At 46.8% G+C, this 24,500-nt stretch overlaps 3 protein-coding genes across 3 annotated transcripts; 1 reads left to right on the top strand and 2 right to left on the bottom strand.

Annotated features, from left to right (window-relative positions):
- The first annotated feature begins 7,125 nt into the window (after window positions 1–7,125).
- Window positions 7,126–18,958, top strand: LOC125164285 (uncharacterized). The gene is made up of 15 exons (XM_047856893.1): window positions 7,126–7,255; window positions 7,490–7,575; window positions 7,842–7,961; window positions 8,709–8,786; window positions 9,054–9,136; window positions 9,597–9,683; window positions 9,762–9,878; window positions 13,629–13,762; window positions 14,831–15,039; window positions 15,112–15,195; window positions 16,962–17,013; window positions 17,090–17,154; window positions 17,624–17,746; window positions 18,567–18,722; window positions 18,797–18,958. Exons 1-15 carry the CDS (start codon window positions 7,126–7,128, stop codon window positions 18,956–18,958), a joined length of 1,686 nt encoding a protein of 561 aa, XP_047712849.1.
- A 1,197-nt stretch (window positions 18,959–20,155) lies between these two features.
- On the bottom strand, window positions 20,156–21,830 carry LOC125166675 (probable UDP-sugar transporter protein SLC35A4). The gene has a single exon (XM_047860665.1). It carries the CDS (start codon window positions 21,828–21,830, stop codon window positions 20,856–20,858), a length of 975 nt encoding a protein of 324 aa, XP_047716621.1. The 3' UTR covers window positions 20,156–20,855.
- A 421-nt stretch (window positions 21,831–22,251) lies between these two features.
- Window positions 22,252–24,307, bottom strand: SLC35A4 (solute carrier family 35 member A4). Its single transcript, XM_047860689.1, has 3 exons — window positions 24,128–24,307; window positions 23,067–23,165; window positions 22,252–22,455 (listed from the first exon to the last, which is right to left on the bottom strand). Exons 1-3 carry the CDS (start codon window positions 24,140–24,142, stop codon window positions 22,258–22,260), a joined length of 312 nt encoding a protein of 103 aa, XP_047716645.1. The 5' UTR covers window positions 24,143–24,307; the 3' UTR covers window positions 22,252–22,257.
- Between the last annotated feature and the right edge of the window lie 193 nt (window positions 24,308–24,500).

The following is a 24,500-nucleotide window of genomic DNA, read 5'->3' as shown; positions in this document are numbered from 1 at the left end:
TCGTGGGTTCAAGCCCCATGTTGGGCTCTGTGCTGACAGCTCAGAGACTGGAGCCTGCTTCAGTTTCTGTGTCTCCCTCTCTCTCTGCCCCTCCCACACTTGGGCTCTCTCTCTCTCTCAAAAATAAATAAACATTAAAAAAAAAAAGAAAGAAAAAAGAAAGAGTGCTTGACTTGGGTCCCCTGGGTAGCTCAGTCGGCTGACCGTCTGACTCTTGATTTCGGCTCAGGTCATGATACCACGCTGGTGAGATCAAGCCCCACATCAGGTCCTGTGCTGACAGCGTGGAGCCCGCTTGGATTCTCTCTCTCCTCTCTCTTTACCTCTCCTCCCGTTTGTGTGTGCTCTCTCTCTCTCTCAAAAATAAATAAATAAGGGGCGCCTGGGTGGCGCAGTCGGTTAAGCGTCCGACTTCAGCCAGGTCACGATCTCGCGGTCCGTGAGTTCGAGCCCCGCGTCGGGCTCTGGGCTGATGGCTCAGAGCCTGGATCCTGTTTCCGATTCTGTGTCTCCCTCTCTCTCTGCCCCTCCCCCATTCATGCTCTGTCTCTCTCTGTCCCCAAAATAAATAAACGTTGAAAAAAAAATTTAAATAAATAAATAAATAAATAAACTTAAAAAAATTCATATATTTTATGATCATATATATTAAAAAATCCTGTGGATTCACTAAAGTATAATAGAACTAATCAAATTCAGTGAAGTTGTAAGATACAAGATCAATATGTAAAAATCTATTGTAGGGGCAACTGGGTGGCTCAGTCATTAAGCATTTGACTTCAGTTCAGGTCATGATTTCACGGCTGGTGAGTTCAAGCCCCGAATTGGGGTCTGTGCTGACAGCTCAGAGCCTGGGGACTGCTTCCTATTCTGTGTCTCCTTCTCTCTTTGCTCCTCCCCTGTTTGTGCTCTCTCTCTCTCTCAAAAATAAATATTAAGAAAATAAAAAAATCAGTTGTATATCTATACACTTGCAAAGAACATCCTGAAAATGAAATTTTAAAAAATTTCATTTACAATAGCATCAAAAAGAATACAATACTTAGGAGTAAATATAACAAAAGAAGAGCAAACTTATAACTCCTCAAACTACAAAATACTGTTGAAAGAAATTAAAGAAGATACCTTATTCATGAATCTTAATATTGTTAAGATGTCACTTCTCCCTTAATTGACCCACAGATTCAATGAAAGTCTTATAAGAATCCAAGCTGAATTTTTGTAGAAATTGACAAGGTGATTCCAAAGTTCATATGGAATTTCCAAAGATGATGTAGACAAAACAATCTTGTAAGAGAAGAACAAAGTTGGAGGGCTCACACTTCCTGATTTCAAAACCCATTGTGAAGCAAGAGTAAGGAAGACACTGTGGTACTGGCATAAAAACAAACACAGAGATCAATGGGTGAGAAGTGAGAGTCCAGAAATAAACCCATGTTTCTATGGATAGCTGATTTTGACAAGGATGTCAAGAACATTCAATGAAGAAAGACTAGTCTTTTTTTTTTATTTTTTAATGTTTATTTATTTTTGAGAGATAAAGACAGAGTGCGAGTGGGGGAGAGGCAGAGAGAGAGGGAGACACAGAATCTGAGGCAGGCTCAAGTCTCTGAGCTGTCAGCACAGAGCCCAACATGGGGCTTGAACCCACGAACCACGAGACCATGACCAAGCCAAAGTTGGACACTGAACCTACTGAGCCATCTGAAACAGGCTCCAGGCACTGAGCTGTCAGCACAGAGCCCCACGTGGGGCTCGAACTCAGGACCAGCGAGATTATGACCTAGGCCAAAGTTGGATGCTCAACCAACTGAGCCACCCAGGTGCCCCGAAAGACTAGTCTTTTAAACAAATGACAATGGGACACCTGGATGTCCAGATACAGATGAATGAATTTGTATCCTTAACTCATACTGCATACAAAAATTAACTCAAAATGGATCAATTACCCAAATGTAAGAACTAAAACTATAAAGCTCTTAGAAGAAAGCACAGAAATTATTCCTCATGACCTCTGATCTGGCAATGAATTCTTAGATATGATACCAAAAGCAAGAACAACAAAAGAAAAAAAATAAATTAACTGAATTTAATCAAAATTAAAAAATTTTCTGCATCAAAAAACCATTATCAAAAAGTTGAAAAGACAGCCCACAAAATAGGATAAAATATTTGCAAATTATATATTTGATAATGGTCTAGGATCCAGGATATATATACAGCTCCTATAACTCAGCAACAAAAAGGCAAACAATTCAAGTAAAAAATGGGGAAAGACTTAAATAGCCAGTTCTCCAAAGAAAATATGCACATGCCTGACAAATACATGAAAAGATGCTCAACATCATTATTCATGATGAATTGCAAAAAAACAAACAACAATTAAAACCTGGGCAAAGAATTTAAATAGATATTTCTCTAAAGAAGTATACAAATGGCCAAACAAGCCTGTGAAAAGATTCTCAAAATCATTGGTCTTTAAGGAGATGCAAATCAAAACCATAATGAGGTACCACTTCACACCCACTAGTATGGCTTTAATAAAAAGAAAAAAGAAATATAACGATTGGTGAGAATGTGCATAAATAAGAATGCTTAAATGTTGTTGGTGCAAATGTCATATGGTGCACCCACGGTACTGAGCATCTTTTCTTGTACTTTTCGGGCATGTGTATATTTTCTTTGGAGAACTGGCTATTTAAATCTTTCCCCATTTTTGGCACAAAAACAGACACATAGACCAATGGAATAGAATAGAAACCCCAGAACTAGACCCACAAACGTATGGCCAACTCATCTTTGACAAAGCAGGAAAGAACATCCAATGGAAAAAAGACAGTCTCTTTAACAAATGGTGCTGGGAGAACTGGACAGCAACATGCAGAAGGTTGAAACTAGACCACTTTCTCACACCATTCACAAGAATAAACTCAAAATGGATAAAGGACCTAAATGTGAGACAGGAAACCATCAAAACCTTAGAGGAGAAAGCAGGAAAAGACCTCTCTGACCTCAGCCGTAGCAATCTCTTACTCGACACATCCCCAAAGGCAAGGGAATTAAAAGCAAAAGTGAATTACTGGGACCTTATGAAGATAAAAAGCTTCTGCACAGCAAAGGAAACAACCAACAAAACTAAAAGGCAACCAACGGAATGGGAAAAGATATTCGCAAATGACATATCGGACAAAGGGCTAGTATCCAAAATCTATAAAGAGCTCACCAAACTCCACACCCGAAAAACAAATAACCCAGTGAAGAAATGGGCAGAAAACATGAATAGACACTTCTCTAAAGAAGACATCCGGATGGCCAACAGGCACATGAAAAGATGTTCAGCGTCGCTCCTTATCAGGGAAATACAAATCAAAACCACACTCAGGTATCACCTCACGCCAGTCAGAGTGGCCAAAATGAACAAATCAGGAGACTATAGATGCTGGAGAGGATGTGGAGAAACGGGAACCCTCTTGCACTGTTGGTGGGAATGCAAATTGGTGCAGCCGCTCTGGAAAGCAGTGTGGAGGTTCCTCAGAAAATTAAAAATAGACCTACCCTATGACCCAGCAATAGCACTGCTAGGAATTTATCCAAGGGATACAGGAGTACTGATGCATAGGGCCACTTGTACCCCAATGTTCATAGCAGCACTCTCAACAATAGCCAAATTATGGAAAGAGCCTAAATGTCCATCAACTGATGAATGGATAAAGAAATTGTGGTTTATATACACAATGGAATATTACGTGGCAATGAGAAAAAATGAAATATGGCCTTTTGTAGCAACGTGGATGGAACTGGAGAGTGTGATGCTAAGTGAAATAAGCCATACAGAGAAAGACAGATACCATATGGTTTCACTCTTATGTGGATCCTGAGAAACTTAACAGGAACCCATGGGGGAGGGGAAGGAAAAAAAAAAAAAGAGGTTAGAATGGGAGAGAGCCAAAGCATAAGAGACTGTTAAAAACTGAGAACAAACTGAGGGTTGATGGGGGGTGGGAGGGAGGAGAGGGTGGGTGATGGGTACTGAGGAGGGCACCTTTTGGGATGAGCACTGGGTGTTGTATGGAAACCAATTTGTCAATAAATTTCATTAAAAAAATAAAATAAAAAATAAATCTTTCCCCATTTTTTACTTGAATTGTTTGCCTTTTTATTGCTGAGTTATAGGAGCTGTATATATATCCTGGATCCTAGACCATTATCAAATATATAATTTGCAAATATTTTATCTTATTTTGTAGGCTGTCTTTTCAACTTTTTGATAATGGTTTTTTGATGCAGAAAAGTTTTTTTTATTTTTTAATGTTTTTATTTATTTTTGACAGAGAGACAGAGACAGAGCACGAGTAGGGGAGGGGCAGAGAGAGAGGGAGACAGGATCTGAAGCAGGCTCCAGGCTCTGAGCTGTCCGCACAGGGCCCGAGCCCGATGCAGGGCTAGAACTCACGAACCACGAGATCATGACCTGAGATGAAGTCTGACGCTTTACCGACTGAGCCATCCAGGCGCCCCAATGCAGAAAAGTTTTTAATTTTGATTAAATTCATTTTTTTCCTTTTGTTGTTCTTGCTTTTGGTATCATTTCTAAGAATTCATTGCCACATCCACATGATTTTTATTACAGCATATTGTTATAACTGTTCTATTTTGTTATTAGTAGTCGTTAATCTCTTACTGTGCCTAATTTATACATTAAACTTCACCATATTTACGTGTAGGAAAAAACACTATACATAGGGTTCAGAACTATTTATGGTTTCAGGCATCTACTGGGGGTCTTGGAATATATCCTCCATAAATAAGGATGGGGAGACTACTGTATTCATGTTTTTATTGTTCTATCTGTTCCGTAAATGCTATACTAAATGTAAATAATCAAACAGGTGTGATCCTTTGCTAGAAGGGATCCTTGGTGAAAAACCATCGAGTGGCTGGTCATATAATAAAGAATATATCCAGTCTTTTTTTTTTTTTTTCAGTCCTTTTTTTTTTTTTTAACGTTTATTCATTTTTGAGAGAGAGAGACAGAGCGTGAGCAGGGGAGGGGCAGAAAGAGAGGAAGATACAGAACTCAAAGGCTCCAGCCTCTGCACTGTCAGCACAGAGCCCACTATGGGGCTCAAACTCAGAAACCATGAGATCATGACCTGAGCTGAAGATGGACCTTAACCAGCTGAGCCACCCAGGCACCTCAGGAGTATAGCGGGTCATTGTCTCCAGTTGCAGGAGCAGAGCTCCAAAAACCTTTGGAATTTTTTGAAGGGTAAGAATGTCTCTGTCATGCTAATGAGGTGACTTCTGGCTGGATTCCTAGATAGCTTCAGGGTGGAGGAAGCTGCGCACCAGAAAATTCAACCATGTAATTGGCTGGAGTTGAGTTCAGTCATATAGCCTATGATTTAATCAAACGTGCCTACACAATGAAATCTCAATTAAAAAACCCAAACCAAACTAAAACAAAACAAACCCTCTGAACAGTGAGGCTCAGGGAGCTTCCTGGTTGGTGAACACACTGATGTGCTGGGAGGGTGGCACACCCTGACTCCACAGGGACAGGAGCTCCTTTGCTCAGAACTCTTCCAGACCTTGCCCTATGTACCTCTTCATCTGATTGTTCATGTGTATCTTTTATAATAAAAAGGTAATCATAAGTAGAGCACTTTCTTGAGTTCTGTGAGCATTCTAGTGAATTACTGAGCCTGAAGGGTGGCCAGTCATCAGAACCCCAAATCTGGGACACCTAGGTGGCTCAGTCAGTTAAGTGTCCAATGCTTGACTTCAGCTCAGGGCATGATCTTACGGTTCTTGATGAGGACCTTGCATTTTAACTTGTGGGAGCTGCTGCTAATTCCAGGTAGTTAGGGTCAAAATTGGATTGAAATATAGGACCCCAGCTGGTGTCAGAAAATTTGTTGCAGATACAATAAGGATAATGCCTTCCTTAGTTCTATAAGTCATTCCAGCAAAGAATGGAACCTGCAGGAAGAGTGGGAACACCTGAAAATGTAGCTAACTTGTCAGAGGGAAGAAGGACTGGGGACCCCAAGCTTATGACTAGTGTCTGTAGTAAAGGCAATCTTATAGAAATTGTGCTCTTAGTTGTGAAGTTTGGGCAAACCCTGCATATTTGCTGACAGAAGTCATTTCATCTCTGTGTGGAACATCATTCAGTCATAGGAAGGTTAGTACCGATGCATGCTACAGCATGGATGAACCTTGAAAACATTACGCTAAGTGAAAGAAGTCAGTCACTAAAAGAACACACACTGTGTGATTCCATTTTTTTATTTTAACATTTTTTAAGATTTTATTTTTTTAATGTTTATTTTGAGAGAGAGAGAGAAAGCATGAGTGCATGTGCAAGCGGGGGTGGGAGGACAAAGAGAGAGGGAGAGAGAGGATCCCAAGCAGGCTCCTCACTGTGGGCACAGAGCCCACCACGGAACTCAAACCCACAAATCCGATTTTGGCTCAGGTCATGATTTCACAGTTGGTGAGTTTGAGCCCCATGTCTGGCTCTGTGCTGACAGCTCAGAGCCTGGAACCTCCTTCAGATTTTGTGTCTCCCTCTCTCTCTGTCCCTCCCCTGCTCACACTCTGTCTCCCTCTCTCAGAAATAAATAAACATTAAAATGGGGTGTGGTGATAGTTACACATTATCTGCAAACATACTAAGGTATGTTTGAAATAAACACTTTAAATGGGTGAATTGTATGGTATATGAACTATATCTTAACAAAGCTGTCATTTAAAAAAAGGTAGTTATCTTATAAATATATGCTGAAAAAGCTATAGATGAAATAGACGGTGTCTAGGATTTGCTTCAAAAGAATCCATAGGGGATGGGAAGAGGAAAGGAAGAAATAAGACTGGTCATAAGTTGGTAATTGCCGAAGCTGGGTGCTTGGAAGCTCATCATACTTTCTCTCTGCAGGTATATGTGTTTGACACTTTTCAAAAGAGGGGGAAAAAAAAAAAAGAATCCCATGCAACATTCTGATTCACTCAGAAAAGAGGGGACTATCACCTCCTTTGATAAGTTGTTATTTAGAGGCCCTACCCAGAGCCTGCAGATCAGGGAGATGAATTATTGAGGGGAATCTGAGAGGCAAAGAAGCCATGGAGTGTGGAGAGGTAGCAAGCGCAGAGGCTGGTTTGGGCCAGGGCAGCTCAGTGCCCCCAGCCCTCATGGACAACCCCCAGGCCAGGCTGACTGTGGTGGTAGAAGTTGAGAGTGGAAGAGAATCAGGTGAGAAGAAGGCCTTACACATTCACTCTTGTAAGTAACGCAGCCTGGGGGAGCCTCCTGGGAGAGGGGAAGCCAAGGCCATTTTACAGCCTTAGCTGCTGCAGATGCTTTTTGAGGAAGCTCCGCCTCTCAGGGGGTCTGATCCTGTGCTCAGTACTCTAGGTTAGGAAACTGAGGCCAAAGTTGAGGGCAGGACTTAGGCACGGGAGTTAATATACAGTCCATCCTTCTCAGGCCCTGAGGACACATGTTGCCCCACACTGCTTCTGGAGGGGCCCCAGAGCATCTGCCTGCTTCAGCCGGAGACTCTAGACACTCAGGTAGAAATGGGACGGGGTGCAGGTGAGGCCCTGGAAGATGGGAGTGACAATGCTGAGCTGTCTTCCCCTGCAGGAACAATGCATCACCTTTGACAGAGTCCTGGGCTCTGATGCTGCTCAGGTAGGGGGTGTTGTAGGGAAACGGGAGGAGGATGGGAATCCTCAGGCGTCTGGATCCTGGAGTGCTAAGGGTTTCCCAAGCCCATTGCTCAGGCAGGCTGGGTCAGGGCACCTGTGACTGGGGGATATGCCTGTGTCCCCTGCAGGAGGCTGAGCAGGAGCTGCTAGCACGAGTCCAGTCCACACTAGGCTTGGTGGCCCGAGGGTACAGTGTGTCCCTACTGCTTCGGGGTCGGGAAACAGAGACACCTCGGCTTGTACCTCAGGTGAGTCCTGGTGGAGCTACCAAACATAGGTCTCATGAGGCTCAGGTGTTGTTTCCTCCAGGAGACCTTTTTTTTTTTTTTTTTTTTTTAATTTTTTTTTTTCAACGTTTATTTATTTTTGGGACAGAGAGAGACAGAGCATGAACGGGGGAGGGGCAGAGAGAGAGGGAGACACAGAATCAGAAACAGGCTCCAGGCTCTGAGCCATCAGCCCAGAGCCTGACGCGGGGCTCGAACTCACAGACCGCGAGATCGTGACCTGGCTGAAGTCGGACACTTAACCGACTGCGCCACCCAGGCGCCCCAACCTCCAGGAGACCTTTGAGAAACTTCCCTTCCCCTCCCTAGCGGACTGGGCCCATAGGGTGAGGGTCAAGATGGGGTGGTGTGCAAACATGAAATATCCAGCAAGGTCTAACATTCACAGTTTTTCATAATACCGATAATAAACTTGAAAGTTTTGTTTTCAGGGCTTCATCAAAATGCCCCCAAGTCAAAATAGCTGCCTCAGAACTTCATCATAGGCAGGCCCCTGTTTTAGTAAACAGCAGGTCTCTTTGAAAATGTCTACTCATTTGACTGGCTTGCTGTGAACCGTGAGGGCTGGGGCTGTTTCTGTCTTGGACACTGTGTCCCTGTGTCCGCAGCACGTAGCATAGGACCGGGCATAGACTTCACCGTCACGAAACTGTTGAAGGACAGATTTATCCTTTCTCCATCCCTACTGAACCCCTTTCTCCACTTTAGCTGTTGCAGATGCTGTTTGAGGAAACTCTGCCCCACAGCGGCGCTGTTCCTGGGGTTAGCACCCTTAGCCTGGTGCAGGTGAGACCCTGCATGGAGGGGAGCCCTGGGAACCAGTGGTGGTGCTGTGGAAAGGGCCTGAGGCTCGCAGGCAGCCAGAAGAGACTGAGTCTAGCCTCATCTGCCACTGACCAGTGTGGGCTTGCCTCTCTGAGGTCTCCTATTTCCTGCCTGAAATGGCTGAATGTTGGTGCCCTGGTTGACTGAAGGAGCCCCAGCGGGAGGATCTTGTGAGATGAGGTCTGGGAAAGGCTGTTTGTAACTGGTGTTGTGCTTGTGTGATTGCAGCTCAGCCCCAGTGGAAAGACTCAGGACCTGCTCTCTCCAGGGAGAGAGAACCTATCGGTGTTAGACGTGTCCCCTTTGGGCTTGTGAGTCTCCAGGGGCCAACGGGATCTGAGGGTGCTTGTCTTAAGGCAGGGCTGAAACCCCCAAACCTAGCCGTGGGAGGTTTCTCCCCACTGCCATGCAGAAGGGAAGCTCTGCACTTGGGGTTGTGCTCATCACACCCACTCATCATCTTCCCTGCAGCTCGTATCCCCAGCCCTCCCACTCTTCTTACCCTATCCATCTACACCTCTTCCACTCAGTCATTACCATCTGGGTGATGTGAGCATCTCGTTGAGCAGAAATGGGCAGATGACAGGAGAAAAAAGATGATGAAGATGATAGGCTTTTAAGGGATATACTGAGCTTGGAACCTTGGGGATGGTTCTTACAGGCTCTTGGGACCCCATAGGACTCCCCATGCAGAGGTTCTGGGGGGCTGGACAGAACCCCAGAACCTCTTAGGAGGTGCTTAGGAGTTGAGCTTGTCTCCCCATCCTCCAGGGTGGTAGAAAATGCCAGTGAGGTGGAGGTGTCCGACTCAAGAGCTGCCTCAGAGCTGTACTTACAAGCTGCAGGGGATGAAGGCAGGTGAGGACAGGAGGGCACCTGTCACCCCCAACCCCTATCCCTTAGTCATTTGGTCTCATCCTACCCTGTCCTCCACAGGGCCTGCTCTCTGCTCACTGTCACCATGTCCTGCCCAGGGCCTGACCCTCCCGAGGGGCCTGGGACCCGGGGTATGTGGCGAGGGGCCTTGAGGATCCTGCAGCTCCCCAGAGACCTGTAAGTCTGATGGAATCTTCTGACTGCTTTAGGGAACAGGGTGCGGTGTGGCTGAAGTATGGATGCAGAGACCCAGGGCAGCCTCAGAGTCTCATTTCCTCACCTCTGACATGGTGAAGGACTCCCTCCTTTAGCATTTCTTTTTTTTTAAATTAATTTTTTTAATGTTTATTTATTTTTGACAGAGAGAGAGAGAGACAGAGCATCAGCTGGGGAGGGGCAGAGAGAGATAGGGAGACACAGAATCTGAAGCAGGCTCCAGGCCTGTGCTGTCAGCACGGAGCCCGACGCGGGGCTCAAACTCACAGACCATGAGATCATGACCTTTGCTGAAGTCGGACGCTCAACCAGCTGAGCCACCCAGGTGCCCCATCCTTTAGCATTTCTTATAAGGCAGGTCTACCGGCAATGAACTCCCTCAGCTTTTACTAATCTGGGAATACCTTAATTTCTCACACGTTCTTGAAGGATAGTTTTGCCAGATAAGGAATTCTTAGTTGACACACTTTATTTTCCCAGCATTATTTTTAGAGAGAGAAAGAGAGCAAGCAGGGGAGAGGGGCACAGTGACAGAGAGAGAGATGGAGGGGGGGAGAGAGGGAAGGAGAATCCCAAGCAGCCTCCACACTGATGTGGGGCTCCATCCCACGACCCTGCAATCATGACCTGAGCTGAAAGCAAGAGTTGGATGCTCAGCCGACGGAGCCACCCAGACACCCCTTTCAGCACTTTAAATATGTCATCTCACTGCATTCTGGTCTCCATAATTTCTTTCTTCCTTTTTTTTAAGATTTTATTTTTAAGTAATCTCTACATACAACATGGGGCTGGAACTCACAACCTGGAGATCAAGAGTTACATGCTGTACTGACTGAGTCAGCCAGGCACTAATGGCTTCCACAATTCCTGATGAGAAACTGGTTTTCATTCTTATGGAGGATCACTCGTACCATCACAAGTTGCTTCTCTTATTCTGTTTTCAAGATTCTCTCTTTGGCTTTTGGTGGTTTGATTATAATGTGTCTTGGCATGAATCTCTTTGAGTTTATCCTTCTTGAAATTTGTTGAGCTTCTTGGATGTATAGATTCATGTCTTTCATAAATTTGGAGAATTTTTGAGCACTATTTCTTCAAATATTCCTTCTGCCCCTTTTTCCCTCTCTTCCTCCTCTGACAGTCCCATTCTGCATGCATTTATACACTTCATGCATCCACTGGCCCCTTGGGCTCATTTTCCTTCATTCTTTTTTCTTTTTGCATAATTTTTTTGACCTATTTTCAACTTTGCTGAGATTCTTTCTTGTGCCCACTCAAATCTGTTCTCTAGGGAATTTATGATTTCAGTTACTATACTTTTCAGCTCCAGAATTTCTACTTGGTTCCTATTTTATTTTATTTTATTATTTTATTTTATTTTTATTTTAAAGTAAGCTCTACACCCAGTGTGGGGCACAAACTCACAACCCCAAGATCAAGAGTCGCATGCTCCACTTACTAAGCCAGCCAGACACCCCTCTGTTTGGTTCCTTTTTATAATTTCTGTGCTTCTATTCGTATTTTCTATTCATTGAGACATCATTTTCTTGATTTCCTTTACTTTTCTGAGCATATTTAAGATAGTTGGATTAAAGTCTTTAGTGAATCCAATGTCTGTGCTTCCTCAAGGACAGTTTCTATTAATTTTTTTTTCCCCTGTGGGTGGGCCATGCATCTTTATTTGTATGCCAGATATTTTTTTTGGTTGGAAACTGCCCAATTTGAGAATTTTTATTTTTGTAAAGATTATATTCTTCATTATGTTGGTCTCTTATGTCTCCATTTCTTTTCCTTAGGCTCTGACATTTTGGATATGATAATGGGGGAACTCTGAAAAAGAGATTCCCCATCCCCTCTAGGGTTTGCATTGTTGCTTGCTGTGGGCTGCAACTATCTGTTTGCTTAGTTACTTTCCAAACAATTTTTGCAAAGGCTGGATTCTTTGTTGCCACTGAAGTCTCCATTCTGTCATCTCAGTGGTTAGCTAGTGACCTGACATAGAATTACTTACTCTACTGGGACAAAAACATTTTTTATTAAAGGAATAAAAAGAGAAAGAAAAAAAATTAAAAAAATCTCCAGCTTTCCATAGATTGGCTCTGTGTTGGGTCAGTCCTTCTATGCTTCACCATTCCACTTACATCTCTGCCTTAGCCTTACTTCCTGCTTACAATGAGCTTAAAAAAACAGAGATGAAAACTTGCCATCTTCTCAGGTCTTTTCTAAGCCTGCATCCTGCTCTGGGCATGTGTGTGGCTTTCTAGATTCCTTGGTGCATGGGGGAATTTTCCTTATCTCCCCCCCCCCCCAATCTGACTCCCCAACTTTTCTTCCCAGTCTTTCCATGCATCTGTTGTTTGCCCCAACTGTTATTTTTGCTTGTTCTTTCATCTTTTCAATGTTTTGAGGGACTATCATCTAGGATAGCTGCTCTGCCCTGAGAGAGTTCCAAGGTAAGGGGAACAAAAGGAAGCCCTTTTTGTCAGTCCTCTGGCGGAAACCCTAGACAGTGAAAACAACAAACACAGTTCCTTGGGAACAAAATCTGCTCTGCTCCCTCCAGAGCCAAGCACCCAACCACCAGAAACATGGGCTGTTGTCTTCAAGACAACCTCTGTGCTGGGGAGGAGGTTGGGGCTAGGTTAAGTTAAAACACCACAAAGATCTCAACATATTTAAGTTGCTTTCTCCTGGGTAAACATTCACTTGGTTGTAGTAAACCTTTCACTGTCCCCCAGAGTTCCTGTAAGGTTGATCCTGACCATTTTTTCCACATGTTGCTGAAAAACGACAGATCCCCAGACTTCCATACTCTGCCATTTTTGTGGATGTCACTTTGCTTTGCCATTTTAAATTGGGTGATTAGGGGCACCTGGCTGGCTCAGTTGGAAGGGCATGTGACTCTTAAAGAAAAAAAATTTTTTAACATTTATTTATTTTTGAGAGACAGAGCAGGAGGAGGAGAGGGAGACACAGAATCCGAAGCAGGCTCCAGGCTCTGAGCTGTCAGCACAAACCCTGACGCGGGGCTCAAACTCACAAACCGTGAGATCATGACTTGAGCTGAAGTCGGATGCTTAACCAACTGAGCCACCCTGGTACCCCAGGGCATATGACTCTGGATCTCAGGATCGTGAGTTCAAGCCCCACATTGGATGTGTTGCCTACTTAAAAAAAATAATAAATAAAAAATAAATTGGGTGATTAGTCTTCTATCACTGAGATGTAAGAGCTCTTTAAATATTCTGGATAGGGGCGCCCGGGTGGCTCAGTTGGTTCTCACAGTTCATGAGTTTGAGTCCCTTACCAGGTGACCTCAAGCCCTGCTTCAGGCTCTGCACAGTGCAGAGCCTGCATGGAATTCTCTCTCTCTCCCTCTCTCTGCCCCTCAATCTCATGCCCTCTCTCTCTCTCTAAAAAATAAAAATAAACAAATAAAAATAGCATACATACATACATACATACATACATAAATGTATGTTCTGGATACAAGTCCCTTATCAGATAGACAAATTAAATTTTGCACTATGAGAATATATTATTTGTGTAATTAAATAATAAAATTTAAAAAAGGGTCTATGCAAGGTTGCAAATCTGCCTGGTGGTGCACCAAAGTTCTGGAAATAGTCAGCCTTTCCATCAGATGTAATTTGGGTCAATTTCTTTCCCCATTCACCAGTGGACACCTCTTTTCTTCCTCTCTCCTTCTGGCAGAGATTGCCCCCTGCTGCAGGTGTTGGCTGGTAAGGTTATTGGTGAGGATGTAGAGGGCTCTCTGCCCTGGATTGTGTCATGGCTCCTGGAAGGAAACAACTACACTGGTCTTCTTCTTCGCCTGGACCCTCAAGGTGGCCTGGGGAAGGGTGTGGGGTTCTTTGGGAAGCTCTGACATCTAACTTATGCCTGACCACCCCTTTCACCAAAACAGCTGCAGCCCCAACCCCAGTCCAGAGATAGCCTCACCTCTGGGAGGGTCAAGATTCAGAAAGGTCCCAGTATGGCTAGGTTGCCAAAGTCTGGAAAGGCAGGGCTGATAGTAAAAGCAACCCCTTGCCCTTCAGAGGCTTTCAACAGTTAACCAAGAATTTTCGCACTAATACATTTTATTCTTACCACAACCCCATGAGACACATCTAACTTAGGGAGGGAGGCCTAATTTATAAATGAGGAAAGGGAGGATCAGAGAAGGGAGAGAACTTGCCTATTTTCATACACTCATTAAAAATCAGGCCTCTCTGAAATGATATGATGTCAGAGACTTAGGGGAGGTCAAGTGGAGGGTATAGATCAAACAAGAATGGCTGTGAGTTGACAATTATTGAAGCTGGGTGATAAGTAGATTGAATTTCCTATACTTTGTACATGTTTGAAATTTTCTACAGTAAAAGTGAAAAGAAAGAAAAAGTCTGGCTCTCCATATCCAAAATTAGTAAGCACACATTAATTTGGCTAACATAGTCCCAGACCACACACTATGCCAGGCCCTGTGGAGTAAGGAAGAAAAATTAGGCCAGTTCATGCCCTTAAGGATAAAGCAGTGAAGGACAAAAGTATGTTTATCCATAGGCCAGTTTGGTATCCTGATTAAAGGCACAGGCTTTAATGTCAGACAGAATTGGGCTTAAGTTTTAGCTCTGCCACTCACCAGGGAGTTGCTTGACCTCTCTAAGCTTCATTTGGTTCATCTGGAAAATGTGGGGGTAGGCAGAAAAAATTAGAGTTGCTGCTTCATTGGAGTGTTGTGTGGATAAAAAGAGGTGATCCACAAAAACTCTTAGCATAGTGCCAAGCCCATGTAAAAGCCCGATAGGTGTTAGCTATTTTTTGTAAGTAGTATTAATAAAAATTACAAGCATTACAGGCAGTGTGCTCTGGAGTCCAGAAGGAGTGATTCACTCCGAGTTTCCCCTTATTAGGTGGCTCCCTGAGCTTACTCAGAGCTGCTCTGTTGGGGGCCTCGGGAAGGAGGATGCAGGTGAAACAGGTGAGGCCCACCCAGTGGGATGCAGTAGAAGAGGCACGTGCCCGCCGGGCAAACCTGAAGAGCCTGCGTTCAGGCCTCCTTGGAGACACCCTCACAGAAAGTGGGCTCAGCCAGCTGGGCAGGGCACTTCGAGAGTTGCGGGTAAGCAAGGTGAGGCCTGGAGGTGCCGAAGAGAGTAGCGGTTGGAGCCTACCTTAAACCCTCTCTCCATAGGTGGTAAAAGCCTGGAGCCAGTGCCCAGGAAGCCAGATGCTCAAAGGGGTCAAAGCTGAGGCTGTGGGGCTCCCAGAACTACAGGTATGTTTTCTGGCTCAACCTCTTAGGAGCCCCATTGATGTCTGCCTTCTTTCCTATCTACAGAGCACTATGAGGAGTCCCTTTCTTTGTTCACTAATTTATTGATTTCCAAACATTTTAGTGACTTCTCAGTGTGTCAGGCATAGTGCCACGTAGGCCCTGGGAAACCCCTGTTCTCATGGAATTTGCAATCTTCTGGAGAGAAGCAATTATAATACCATGATCAGTGCTTTGAAGGCCTTATCAACACAGGGTTCAGTGGGGCATCTAAACACTTCACAGGGGATGTTGATTTCTGAAGGAGGTAGCCAGCAAAGATGAGTGAAGAACAAACATTCCGGGCACAGAAACTAACAGGTCAAGTCTCAGAAGTAAGCAGGGGCTTGATCTCTTTGGGGGACTGCAAGCAGGTCATTTTGCTGTAGGATATTTTGAGGAAGAGTCAAGAGAGAATGATTGAAGAGATAAGTAGGGGCCCGGTCATAAAGGGCTTTGTAAATTTATTGAGATGTTTGGACTTTGTCTTGAAGGTCAAGGGGAAGCCATAAAATTACTTTAAGCAGGGAAAACAGTATTGCTCACATTTTTCAGGTCAGCAAACTGAGGCTCAGAGAAGGGATCTGAGTGTCTCAGGGTCACTGAGATAATCAAAGGCAGCAGAGGTACAAACACCCAAGTCCTTAGGTTCAATATGGTGCTTTTGCATCCGTTTAGAATGCATGGCCTCTCCTGTGCAGAAGGGGGTGCTGTCTTCCAGGATTTGCCAAAGGGTGGCTGGAATGCTGCTTCTGTCCACCTTCTCCTGGTCCTACCCTTTTCGTACTTACAACTTGTTTTTACAGCCCTGAGCTTCGGGACTTAGGCATGTAAGTTCCCATTTATTGAGCAGCATCTGCTACTGCTTAGCGCTTTGGGTGTCTTATTTCATGCTCTCTACAACTTTTTTTTAAAAAGGTTTTATTTATTTTTGAGAAGGGGAGGGAAGGGGCAGAAAGAGAGGGAGACACAGATTCTGAAGCAGGCTCCAAGCTCTGAGCTGTCAGCACAGAACGCAACGCAGGGCTCGAACCCAAGAACCATGAGATCATGACCTGAGCCAAAGTCAGACGCTTAACTGACTGAGCCACCCAGGTGCCCCTCTACAACTTTTTTTTTTTTAACGTTTATTTATTTTTGAGACAGAGAGAGACAGAGCATCAACGGGGGAGGGTCAGAGAGAGGGAGACACAGAATTTGAAACAGGCTCCAGGCTCTGAGCTGTCAGCACAGAGCCCGACGCGGGGCTCGAACTCACGGACCGTGAGATCATGACCTGAGCCGAAGTCGGCCGCTTAACCGACTGAGCCACGCAGGCGCCCCTCTCTACAACTTTTTAAAAATGTTTTTTTGTTTATTTTATTTGTTTTGAGAAAGAGAGAGAGAGAGCGAGCAGGGGAGGGACAGAGAAAGAGGGGGAAAGAGGATCTGAAGCAGGCTCTGTGCTGATAGCCGATGCAAGGTTTGAACTCACAAACCGTGAGATCATGACCTGAAATGAAGTTGGATGCTCAACCAACTGAGCCACCCAGGCACCTCTATAACTTTTATTAGTTCCATTTTACAGGTGAGGAAATGGATTCAAAAGATTAGACACCTGCCTGAGGTTATACAGCTGAGGAAAGGAGGGCCTGAGACTCTGATCTGTCTGATTTCAAAGTCCTGAGCTTAACACGTGCTATCCTAGGAGGAAGGGGATGGAATTCCCATTCTTAATATATTCTCAACAGGTGATAGATTCAACAGCAAGCCACAGCCCAGGCTTCCAGGGAGAGCCCAAAGGTGGGTTTGGAGCTTGGGGTGGAGCTGGGTGCCCTCCACCTTTGTTGGGCTTAATTGCATTTTCCTCCAGTAGTAGGAGTAACAGCATCTCTAGGACCTGGGCTCCGCCAAAAGCATCCTCCTAGGGACTCTGAGGAACAGGTAATACCTCATGTACCCCAGAATAGCTGGAAGCTCTTGGGGGCCTGAAGAGTTGCAGAGCACAGCTAACATGTCTACCACTTCTGTGCCCCAACATCAGGGATAAATATGGAGCTTCTGACAAAGAGAGGACCTGACAGGCTATGATTCCTAAGAGAGGGGCATGGGAAGGCTGTTTTCCTACTGGGTCACATTAGGAGTATAGGATCCTTAAGGCCTCCATGGCACCTATTGGCAGAGCCAATACCTTTCTCCCATGGCCCCAAGTCTCTGTCCAGGCTACAGGCTCTTACAGGACAGTTAGGTCCCAGATGTAGTTGTAGGAACAGCCCTGGTGGTGGGGTTCTGTTGGAAAGTTGGGCACCGTATCCCGAGGCTGTGGCACACACAGACTTCTGGCTGAGCCTAGACTAATGCCATGTAGGCCTGGCATGCCCCAGATGTGGCCCTGCAGTTCTTCTTGGCTCAGGCACAGAGGAAGAGACTTCAAGAACAGCACCAGATATGGATCCAAGAGGAACTGAAGCGTTTGGAACAGGAGGAGGAAGAGGTGGAAGGTGACCAAGTCAAAGGCCTGGTGGCCAGAAAGGAGGTGAGGAGGGTCAAGTAGGGGACTTGAGGCTTCTTCTAATTGGTTCAGGCATTGTGTTGGGGGCTGGAATCCAGCCTCAGTCACAACAGACTGGGCCATACCCTCTCTCATGGTCCTTATAGCTTTATGGGGGACAGATGTAGCAATTTTCAGGGCTAAGTGCAGTGATGCAGGGAGCTAGGGGCTTGTGGGGACAAAGAAGAGTGCCTGACTCAGGCAGGAGAGGAGCAAAGATGGCATCTAGGCTGAGACTTGAAAAACAAATCAGCCAGAGGAATTCACTAGACTGAACTCCATGTGGGAAGTTCATACGCATCACATAGAGGCACTGAATAAATATACTTGTTTGCCCAAATTAGGAAACAAAACTTGTGAGCGTGAGGGGATGGGAGCATACGTTCTGAGGACTATGGTTTATGAGCAAAGGTCCAGAGGGAAGCAATGGCAAAGTACAGTCTGGGTACTGCAAATTGTCCATCTGGGGGGGCCCCAGCAGGTACATGGTCAGAGATGAGGCTAAAGAGACCAGTGTGTGCCATGCCTCTGAATTTGGACTTTACCCTAAGAATGATAGTGAACCATTGAAGGGGATGTGTCATCTCAGTTCTGTCCCTCACTAGCCATGCAAATTTGGGCAGGTTAGGTCACTTCTCTGATTCACAGTTTCCAAATCTAACTACCAGATTTGGAAAACTAAAATGGCAACTACTTTCCTCCCCTGGGTTTCATTGGCTAAAATGAATGAATACACATGAAGTGTTTAGGAACAAAGTCTGGCACACAGGTGGCACTGAACAAAGAATATGTATTATCACTGAAGGCCTTCGAGAGGCAGAGATGGCAGCGGGAGCAGACACTATGGAGACTCCAGCTGGAGGCCCTTCAGGCAGAGCGGGACACTGCAGAGCAGGACCTCATGGCCCTCTATGACATGCACGTGCAGGCTGCCCGGGCTCGGACATGCCATACACTGCAGGTCAGTGGGGACAGAAGGCAGGCCTTGAAATGGTTCCAAGGCTGACTGACAAGCATCTCTGAATCTGGGCACAGGTATTTCGAGCCTGGCGAGGGCTGTGGGAGGAGCAGACCATGACCACAGAGCATCACCACCGCAGCCTGCTGGCTGGTATCCTGCAAGACACGCTCCAACTGGCCACACAGAACCAGGAGCTTCAAGCCCAGAACCAGCAGCTTCAGCAGGGTATAGGCTAGGCTGGGGCCAGTCGTGCTGGATGGCTGCCCTGGGAAGAAGTCTGGTGATCAGTAGTCTTTCAGGGGCAGCTTCTTTCTTCATTCTTCACTGTCCCAGAAGGGAGAGGGAGCTGGGATAACTACGCTAACCTTCACTATGGATAATGAACGATACCACTAACCAGGTCTCATTGTGTCAGTCCCTGCTAGGTACCTAATATCCACCTCTTCATTTTAGCCTTTTTCACTACCCTATGTAGTAGGTGCCACTTGACCCCCATTTCAGAGGTAAGGCAACTAAAGCTAGGAGAGGTTAAGTAACTGCCCAAGGACAAGTCTGCTAAGTCACAGAGCCAGAATTCAAATTCAAGCCTGTTAGAACTATAGTTCTACACTGCACATGTGGTGGTTCACAACCTGAAGTGTGCAGCAGAATCACTTAGCTTATTAAAGAAAAAAGATTCCCAAACCCTACTCTCCCAGATTCTTCAGTAGGTCAGCAGTGTGTGTGTGCATGTCTGTGTGTGTAAGCTTACTAGGTATGCTCCCATGGGAGCAGGGCCTGATGTTCCTCTGGCCATGAGAAGAGATGGCAGGAAGGAGTATCAGTGAGGGAACCAGAGGAAATAAGAATCAAAACCATATTGAATCCATGAGTTCTCTAGCCTAAAACTTGGTTTGTCCTGCCAGGTCCAGCCAGGACCTTCTATTCCCAAGAGTCCCTCCAAATTCTCCAGGGCCCAGGTTTTGTGCGTTAGAGAAATTTGAAAAGTTGTGACAGAACAGTCTCCACTCCATGGAGCCCTCAAAGGAAATAATGCTCCTAGCAATAGATAGAAGTCTTTTCTCCTAGTCTATCAGTTACTCGAGGATTAAGACATTCAGGGCACTAGGGTAACAAAATTATGTTAGAGAGAATCTACGCAACAGACACAGGACAATCATAGCCAATTGCAGGAACCACCTGCACCCCAGAATACTTTATTAAGACCTTATTGCTTACAGTTAGAAACACTGATTGAACTACACCAAATTTCCCTGTGCCTGGTTCCAGGTCACTCTGTGTAGAGCTTCCCTAATCTGTGTAGATTACTACACTCTGTGTAGAGTTGGGACAGTGCTAGGCAGGGGCAGGACCCAGAGTGAGAAAAATGGTACCTCCTAGGAGTTGTAGAGGGGATGGTGGGCTTTGAGAGGGCCCTTGGGGTGAGCAGAGAGGTCAGGAGTGTAGCCTTAAGCCAGGGCCCAGGGGCAACATTCCCTGAGATGAGTCAAGCTCCAGCCCTCTCTGGGGTCTCCAGAAAAAGGCTGGGTGGGTGTTGAGAGCAGCACTGTGGAGGGAGCAGGGGGCAATGTCCCCAGGTACCGCTGGAGCTAGGGGAGTTTGAAAGAGTAGCCTGGATGACGGGTGTATAATCTGTGGCAATTGGGCTTTCCTGCATTACAGTGGGTGGGGGCGGCGGGGGGGTGATATCTCTTATGGGGGAGTCATGTACCACAGCTGGGCTGGAGTAGCCAGTACCAGGCCTGGGGGCAATGGGTCTGCTGGGGTGACCCCAGGAGGCTAGGAAAGCCAACTGTTGCCCAAACCCACTCAAAGCAACTGTATTCATGCAGGATGAGGTGGAGAGCCTCCTCCACTGGGGATGGGGTCACTTCTAAGGCCTAGGTATTGATGCTCTCCCATTTCCTTATTCTGGAAAAACTTCAGGGCAAACCCAGTCTTCAAGTTTCCTGGGGTAACCCTTCATCCACCCACCTCCAGAGACTAACCTGGCTACTCCCACTTCCCCAGCTTTTGTCACAAGGCACTTGTTACAGGGCTGGCTGCTGAAGAAGGGTAGGGAGGCCTCGGAGGTGGCTCTGATGGTGGCGCCCAATCTATAGAGTCAGGAGTCCGGGTGGAGATGGTCAGTGACTAGCGGCTGCCATAGTACAGGCGCACAGCCAGGCCAATGAGCAGCGTGGCCAGGAAGAAGGCAGCTGTGAGCTGCAGCCGCAGCAAGGCTGCTGAGAGCACGGCATTGACCACCAGGGAGCAGGACACAACAAAGAGCCGTGTGATGCTGCTGCCATGCTTCATGACAGCTGACATGAGCAGTCCATTTAGTGCCTGGCTCAGTACCACAAGCGCTGCCCAACCAGAGAAACCCTCCAGGAGGCCTGGGCCAGGGCCACCACCTGCGTGCAGACCTAGGTTCAGGAGCACACCAAAAGTGTAGAGGAAGAGGTTCTGAAGTGCTAGGGGCAGCCGCTGTCGCTTCATGAGCAGCTCTGTGTACACGGACGACAGGCCCGAGATGAGGCAGTACAAGATGAGAAGCAGCAGTCCCAGTGGAGTGATATGCAGGGACATGCGGCCAGCAGCAGCTGCTGGAGGGGGCCCAGGAAGGGTGCTTCCAGGGTCTTGGAGGCCACCAGCTGCATAGCAGGCCCCTGCTGCCATCAGCAGCAGCAGTGCCAAGCCCTGGCGTGCAGAGAGGCGGTGCCGGAGACAGAGGCAGTAGAACAGGGCCGTGCTTCCAATCTTGAGATTGCTCAGCACCTGATAGGTGCTGGGGTCCATGTAACGTTGAAGATAGATCACCAGGTTGTTGTTAGCGCCATAGAGAAGGGCTGATAGCGCAAAGGGGGCAGCCTGGCGCCATGGAGGAGCCCCTTGGGGCCATGCTTGCCAGCCCACCAAGAGGGAGAAGGCGCACAACAGTAGCTTGGTCAGCTCAGTCAGCAGCACAGCTGAGGAGGGCCGGAAGGGCACTCTGCCGTTCACATGGCACAGTGCCAGTAATGGGGCATGGGCACCATACATGGCAGTGGACAGGAGTAGCATCAGGGTCCAGCGGGCCTGCCTGGGACGGCCCAGGCCTGGCATACCCCCGTCCTCTACACTCATGCCCAAACCAGACCCTAGGTGGCCTGTGTAGCTAGCCAGGGGACAGCGGGAATTATAACAAGTTTGGGAAAAATCAGTATGGAGCCGGCTCGCAGGAGGGAAGAGCCGTGGTACATTGCTAGAGAGAATACTGAAAATCAGAGTCAGCTGCAAACTCCACACTCAGGGCTGGAATAGGAAGGGGCCGGTGGCCCTAAAAGCCACAGTCTTGGGGCCAGTCCCATGGGGTTAAGGAGGGGCGTCCAGATTATTGGCTGATAAGCCACTGTTCACCTTTTGCAAGAAGGAGAGCAAGGATGAAGACTGTGGAAAAGTTGAAGATAGCAAAAGGGTGATAGCTGGGGAAGCCAGATATGGTGTCTGTGGTTGAAAGGCCTCTACCTGCAGGCCCAAGATGCTCATCCTTCCTCCCCCATGGGATCCAGAGCTAGTCGGGCCCCTTGCGCAATGACCGAAGATAGTCCCTCAACGTCTTCTCCACATTGGGCACAGCATATGCCTGAGCTGCGTAGATGCCAGTGCAGGTACCCACAGCAAAGCCCAATACTGCTGATGCCCTCAGTTTGGCCACCACATAGCCGGCTAAGAAGCCCTTGAGGAATGGGGAGGACAAGAGCGAGCCATCCTGTGGAGAAAAATGAAGGAAACTCAGCCAGGGTCTCCATTCTCTACCCAGGAGCTACTGGCCTTAGATCATCCCACGACCTCTGCCTTACTCTGGAAAGCTGCAGTATTCTCTCCAAAGATTTTCTCAAGATTCTGGAGGCAGAAAAAGAACCTAGAAGTCCTGATCACACAGTCTCAGAATGCTGGGGTTAGAAGGCTCCAACCACAGAACCCTACCACCACAAAGCTACAGAGGTGTCCCTGAGGAATCTGACCCCTGCCTGCTTCTCCAACCTCACTTCCTAGCATGCTCTCCCATTACTGGAGCCAAATTAAACTACTTTCATCCCCCCTGTTCATCATGCTACTTCCCACCATAAGAGCTTTGTATATGTTGTTCCATCTGCCTGAAATGATCTCTCCTCCCCTCTTTACCTAGTTACCTTCTATTTAAGATACAAGTTCAAATATCATTTTCTTAGAGAAACTTTCCTTGGGGTCACAGAAAACAGGCCATCAATAACCATTTGCTGAGTAAGTCTCTATCACCCATTCAAAAGCATATTGGGCAATGAAGCCCAAGGCCAGGGGGGAAGAGGGGGAAGGAGTGGTGGGCAGGTGCAGCTTTACCTGGCCCACACCACTGTTGACTTCGTCTTCCACACGCTGCTGCAGGCGTTCCAACTGGTTCTTGAGAAATGCCAAGTCCTTAAGCTTAGGCAGAGAATCCTAGAACAAGAAAGAATCCAACAACTTAACCCAGCCCAATTCTCTGCTGAGGTCTGTCAGAGGCTGGGTGTTTTTTTTTTAAAAAAAACTTCCTGAGATGATGGTGGTAAAGGAAGAAAGGCACTGACAAGTAAAAGAATTCACATGGGGACCGGGGAGGGGGGTGACAGATGGGATCTGCATCTATAACAACCCTTACAGAATTTCATAAAGTAAGCAGTGTGTAGGGAGACAAGAGGAACAGCCAGGAGACATTCAATTAGATTTATCAGGCAAGCACTACTGACTTGGCTATTAATAGCAACATGTCTGTCTTGTCTACCGGGTCCTCAGGCCTCACACAGGGACTGGTAAGTAGTTAATAAATATGAGGATGAATGTCGCTGAACTTCCAGACCAGTGGTGAGTAATGGCCTGAGGCAGTTCCCTGGACGCTGTAGGGTAAATCTGATTTCTGCTTGGGCTTCTGTCAAACCGAATGTGTGACTGGATGCGCTGGCTGGAGTTGGGGTGGGTGGCTGTCTGCAGGAGTGGGTGAATGCACTGGGTGGCTTAGATCGCATAGAAGTATGAAATTCAATGTATGCCCAAGGGAATCTGAATGAGAATGTGAGTGTCCGTGTGGCTTGGAATCATCATGTCCATAGGAGGGAAATTTCGGGGGCCAGGGAATGCAAGACAGTGAAAAGTGTGTCAGAGTGAATGTCTTTGAATGTCTGCTGGTAATTAAGGATAACGAGGGTCCCGAGAGAGGACACCTGGGAGAGATGCCCGGCTTTGCTTGCCTCGTGTGGTGCTCCGCTACTCCACTTCCCAATGTTGAGTCAGTCGAAAACAGTAAAAGCTAGCCTAGAGGAAATAAGGGCATCCCCACACAAGAGAGGCTCCAGTGTCGCCTCTCCCAAGGACTAAAACGGTGTGAAGACCACCCCACACTGAAGATAATCCCTACATTCACTCACCTTGTCATCCGCCATCTTCCCCGCCGAACTTGTTGCGCAGGCGCGGCCCCGCCTCCCTCACGCAAAGTACTACAGCCATCTTTACTGAGGGCGGAGGCACTTCCGGGGCATTTTTGGAAAGGGTGGAGGAGGTGCTTTCCTGGCCGCAGAGCCCTGGCGGTCTCTTGCTCTCAGGTACTGGCACGTGACTCCTCCGTCACGCCCCTAACTGCGTGTCCGCGCGCGCACACGACCTGGGTGCAATGATCTCACTCCTTCGCGTGTGCGCGCTGCGCAAGTTCGTGTAACAAGTCGTCCATCCCTCGATGAGCTCATAGTTGCGCGGTGATGTCACTGGGGGCGTTGGCGTCGTGCGCCTTCCCCGGCTCCCCGC

Source organism: Prionailurus viverrinus, chromosome A1 (genome assembly GCF_022837055.1).
Source record: "Prionailurus viverrinus isolate Anna chromosome A1, UM_Priviv_1.0, whole genome shotgun sequence".
NCBI classification, from domain to species: Eukaryota; Metazoa; Chordata; class Mammalia; order Carnivora; family Felidae; genus Prionailurus; species Prionailurus viverrinus.
The sequence above is the reverse complement of the archived record's forward strand: the minus strand, read 5'-3'. Positions and strand labels throughout refer to the sequence as shown.

Excerpts from the sequence above, each read along its gene's own strand:
- SLC35A4 (XM_047860689.1), bottom strand. Across the intron at positions 22,456-23,066 it reads TCAACAGTGGTGTGGGCCAG|GATGGCTCGCTCTTGTCCTC; the intron begins GTAAAGCTGCAC and ends TTTTCTCCACAG.
- LOC125164285 (XM_047856893.1), top strand. The coding sequence starts at position 7,126 with ATGGAGTGTGGAGAGGTAGCAAGCGCAGAGGCTGGTTTGGGCCAGGGC. Across the intron at positions 7,962-8,708 it reads CACCTCGGCTTGTACCTCAG|CTGTTGCAGATGCTGTTTGA; the intron begins GTGAGTCCTGGT and ends TCTCCACTTTAG. Across the intron at positions 13,763-14,830 it reads TCTTCGCCTGGACCCTCAAG|GTGGCTCCCTGAGCTTACTC; the intron begins GTGGCCTGGGGA and ends TCCCCTTATTAG.
- LOC125166675 (XM_047860665.1), bottom strand. The coding sequence starts at position 21,830 with ATGAGTGTAGAGGACGGGGGTATGCCAGGCCTGGGCCGTCCCAGGCAG.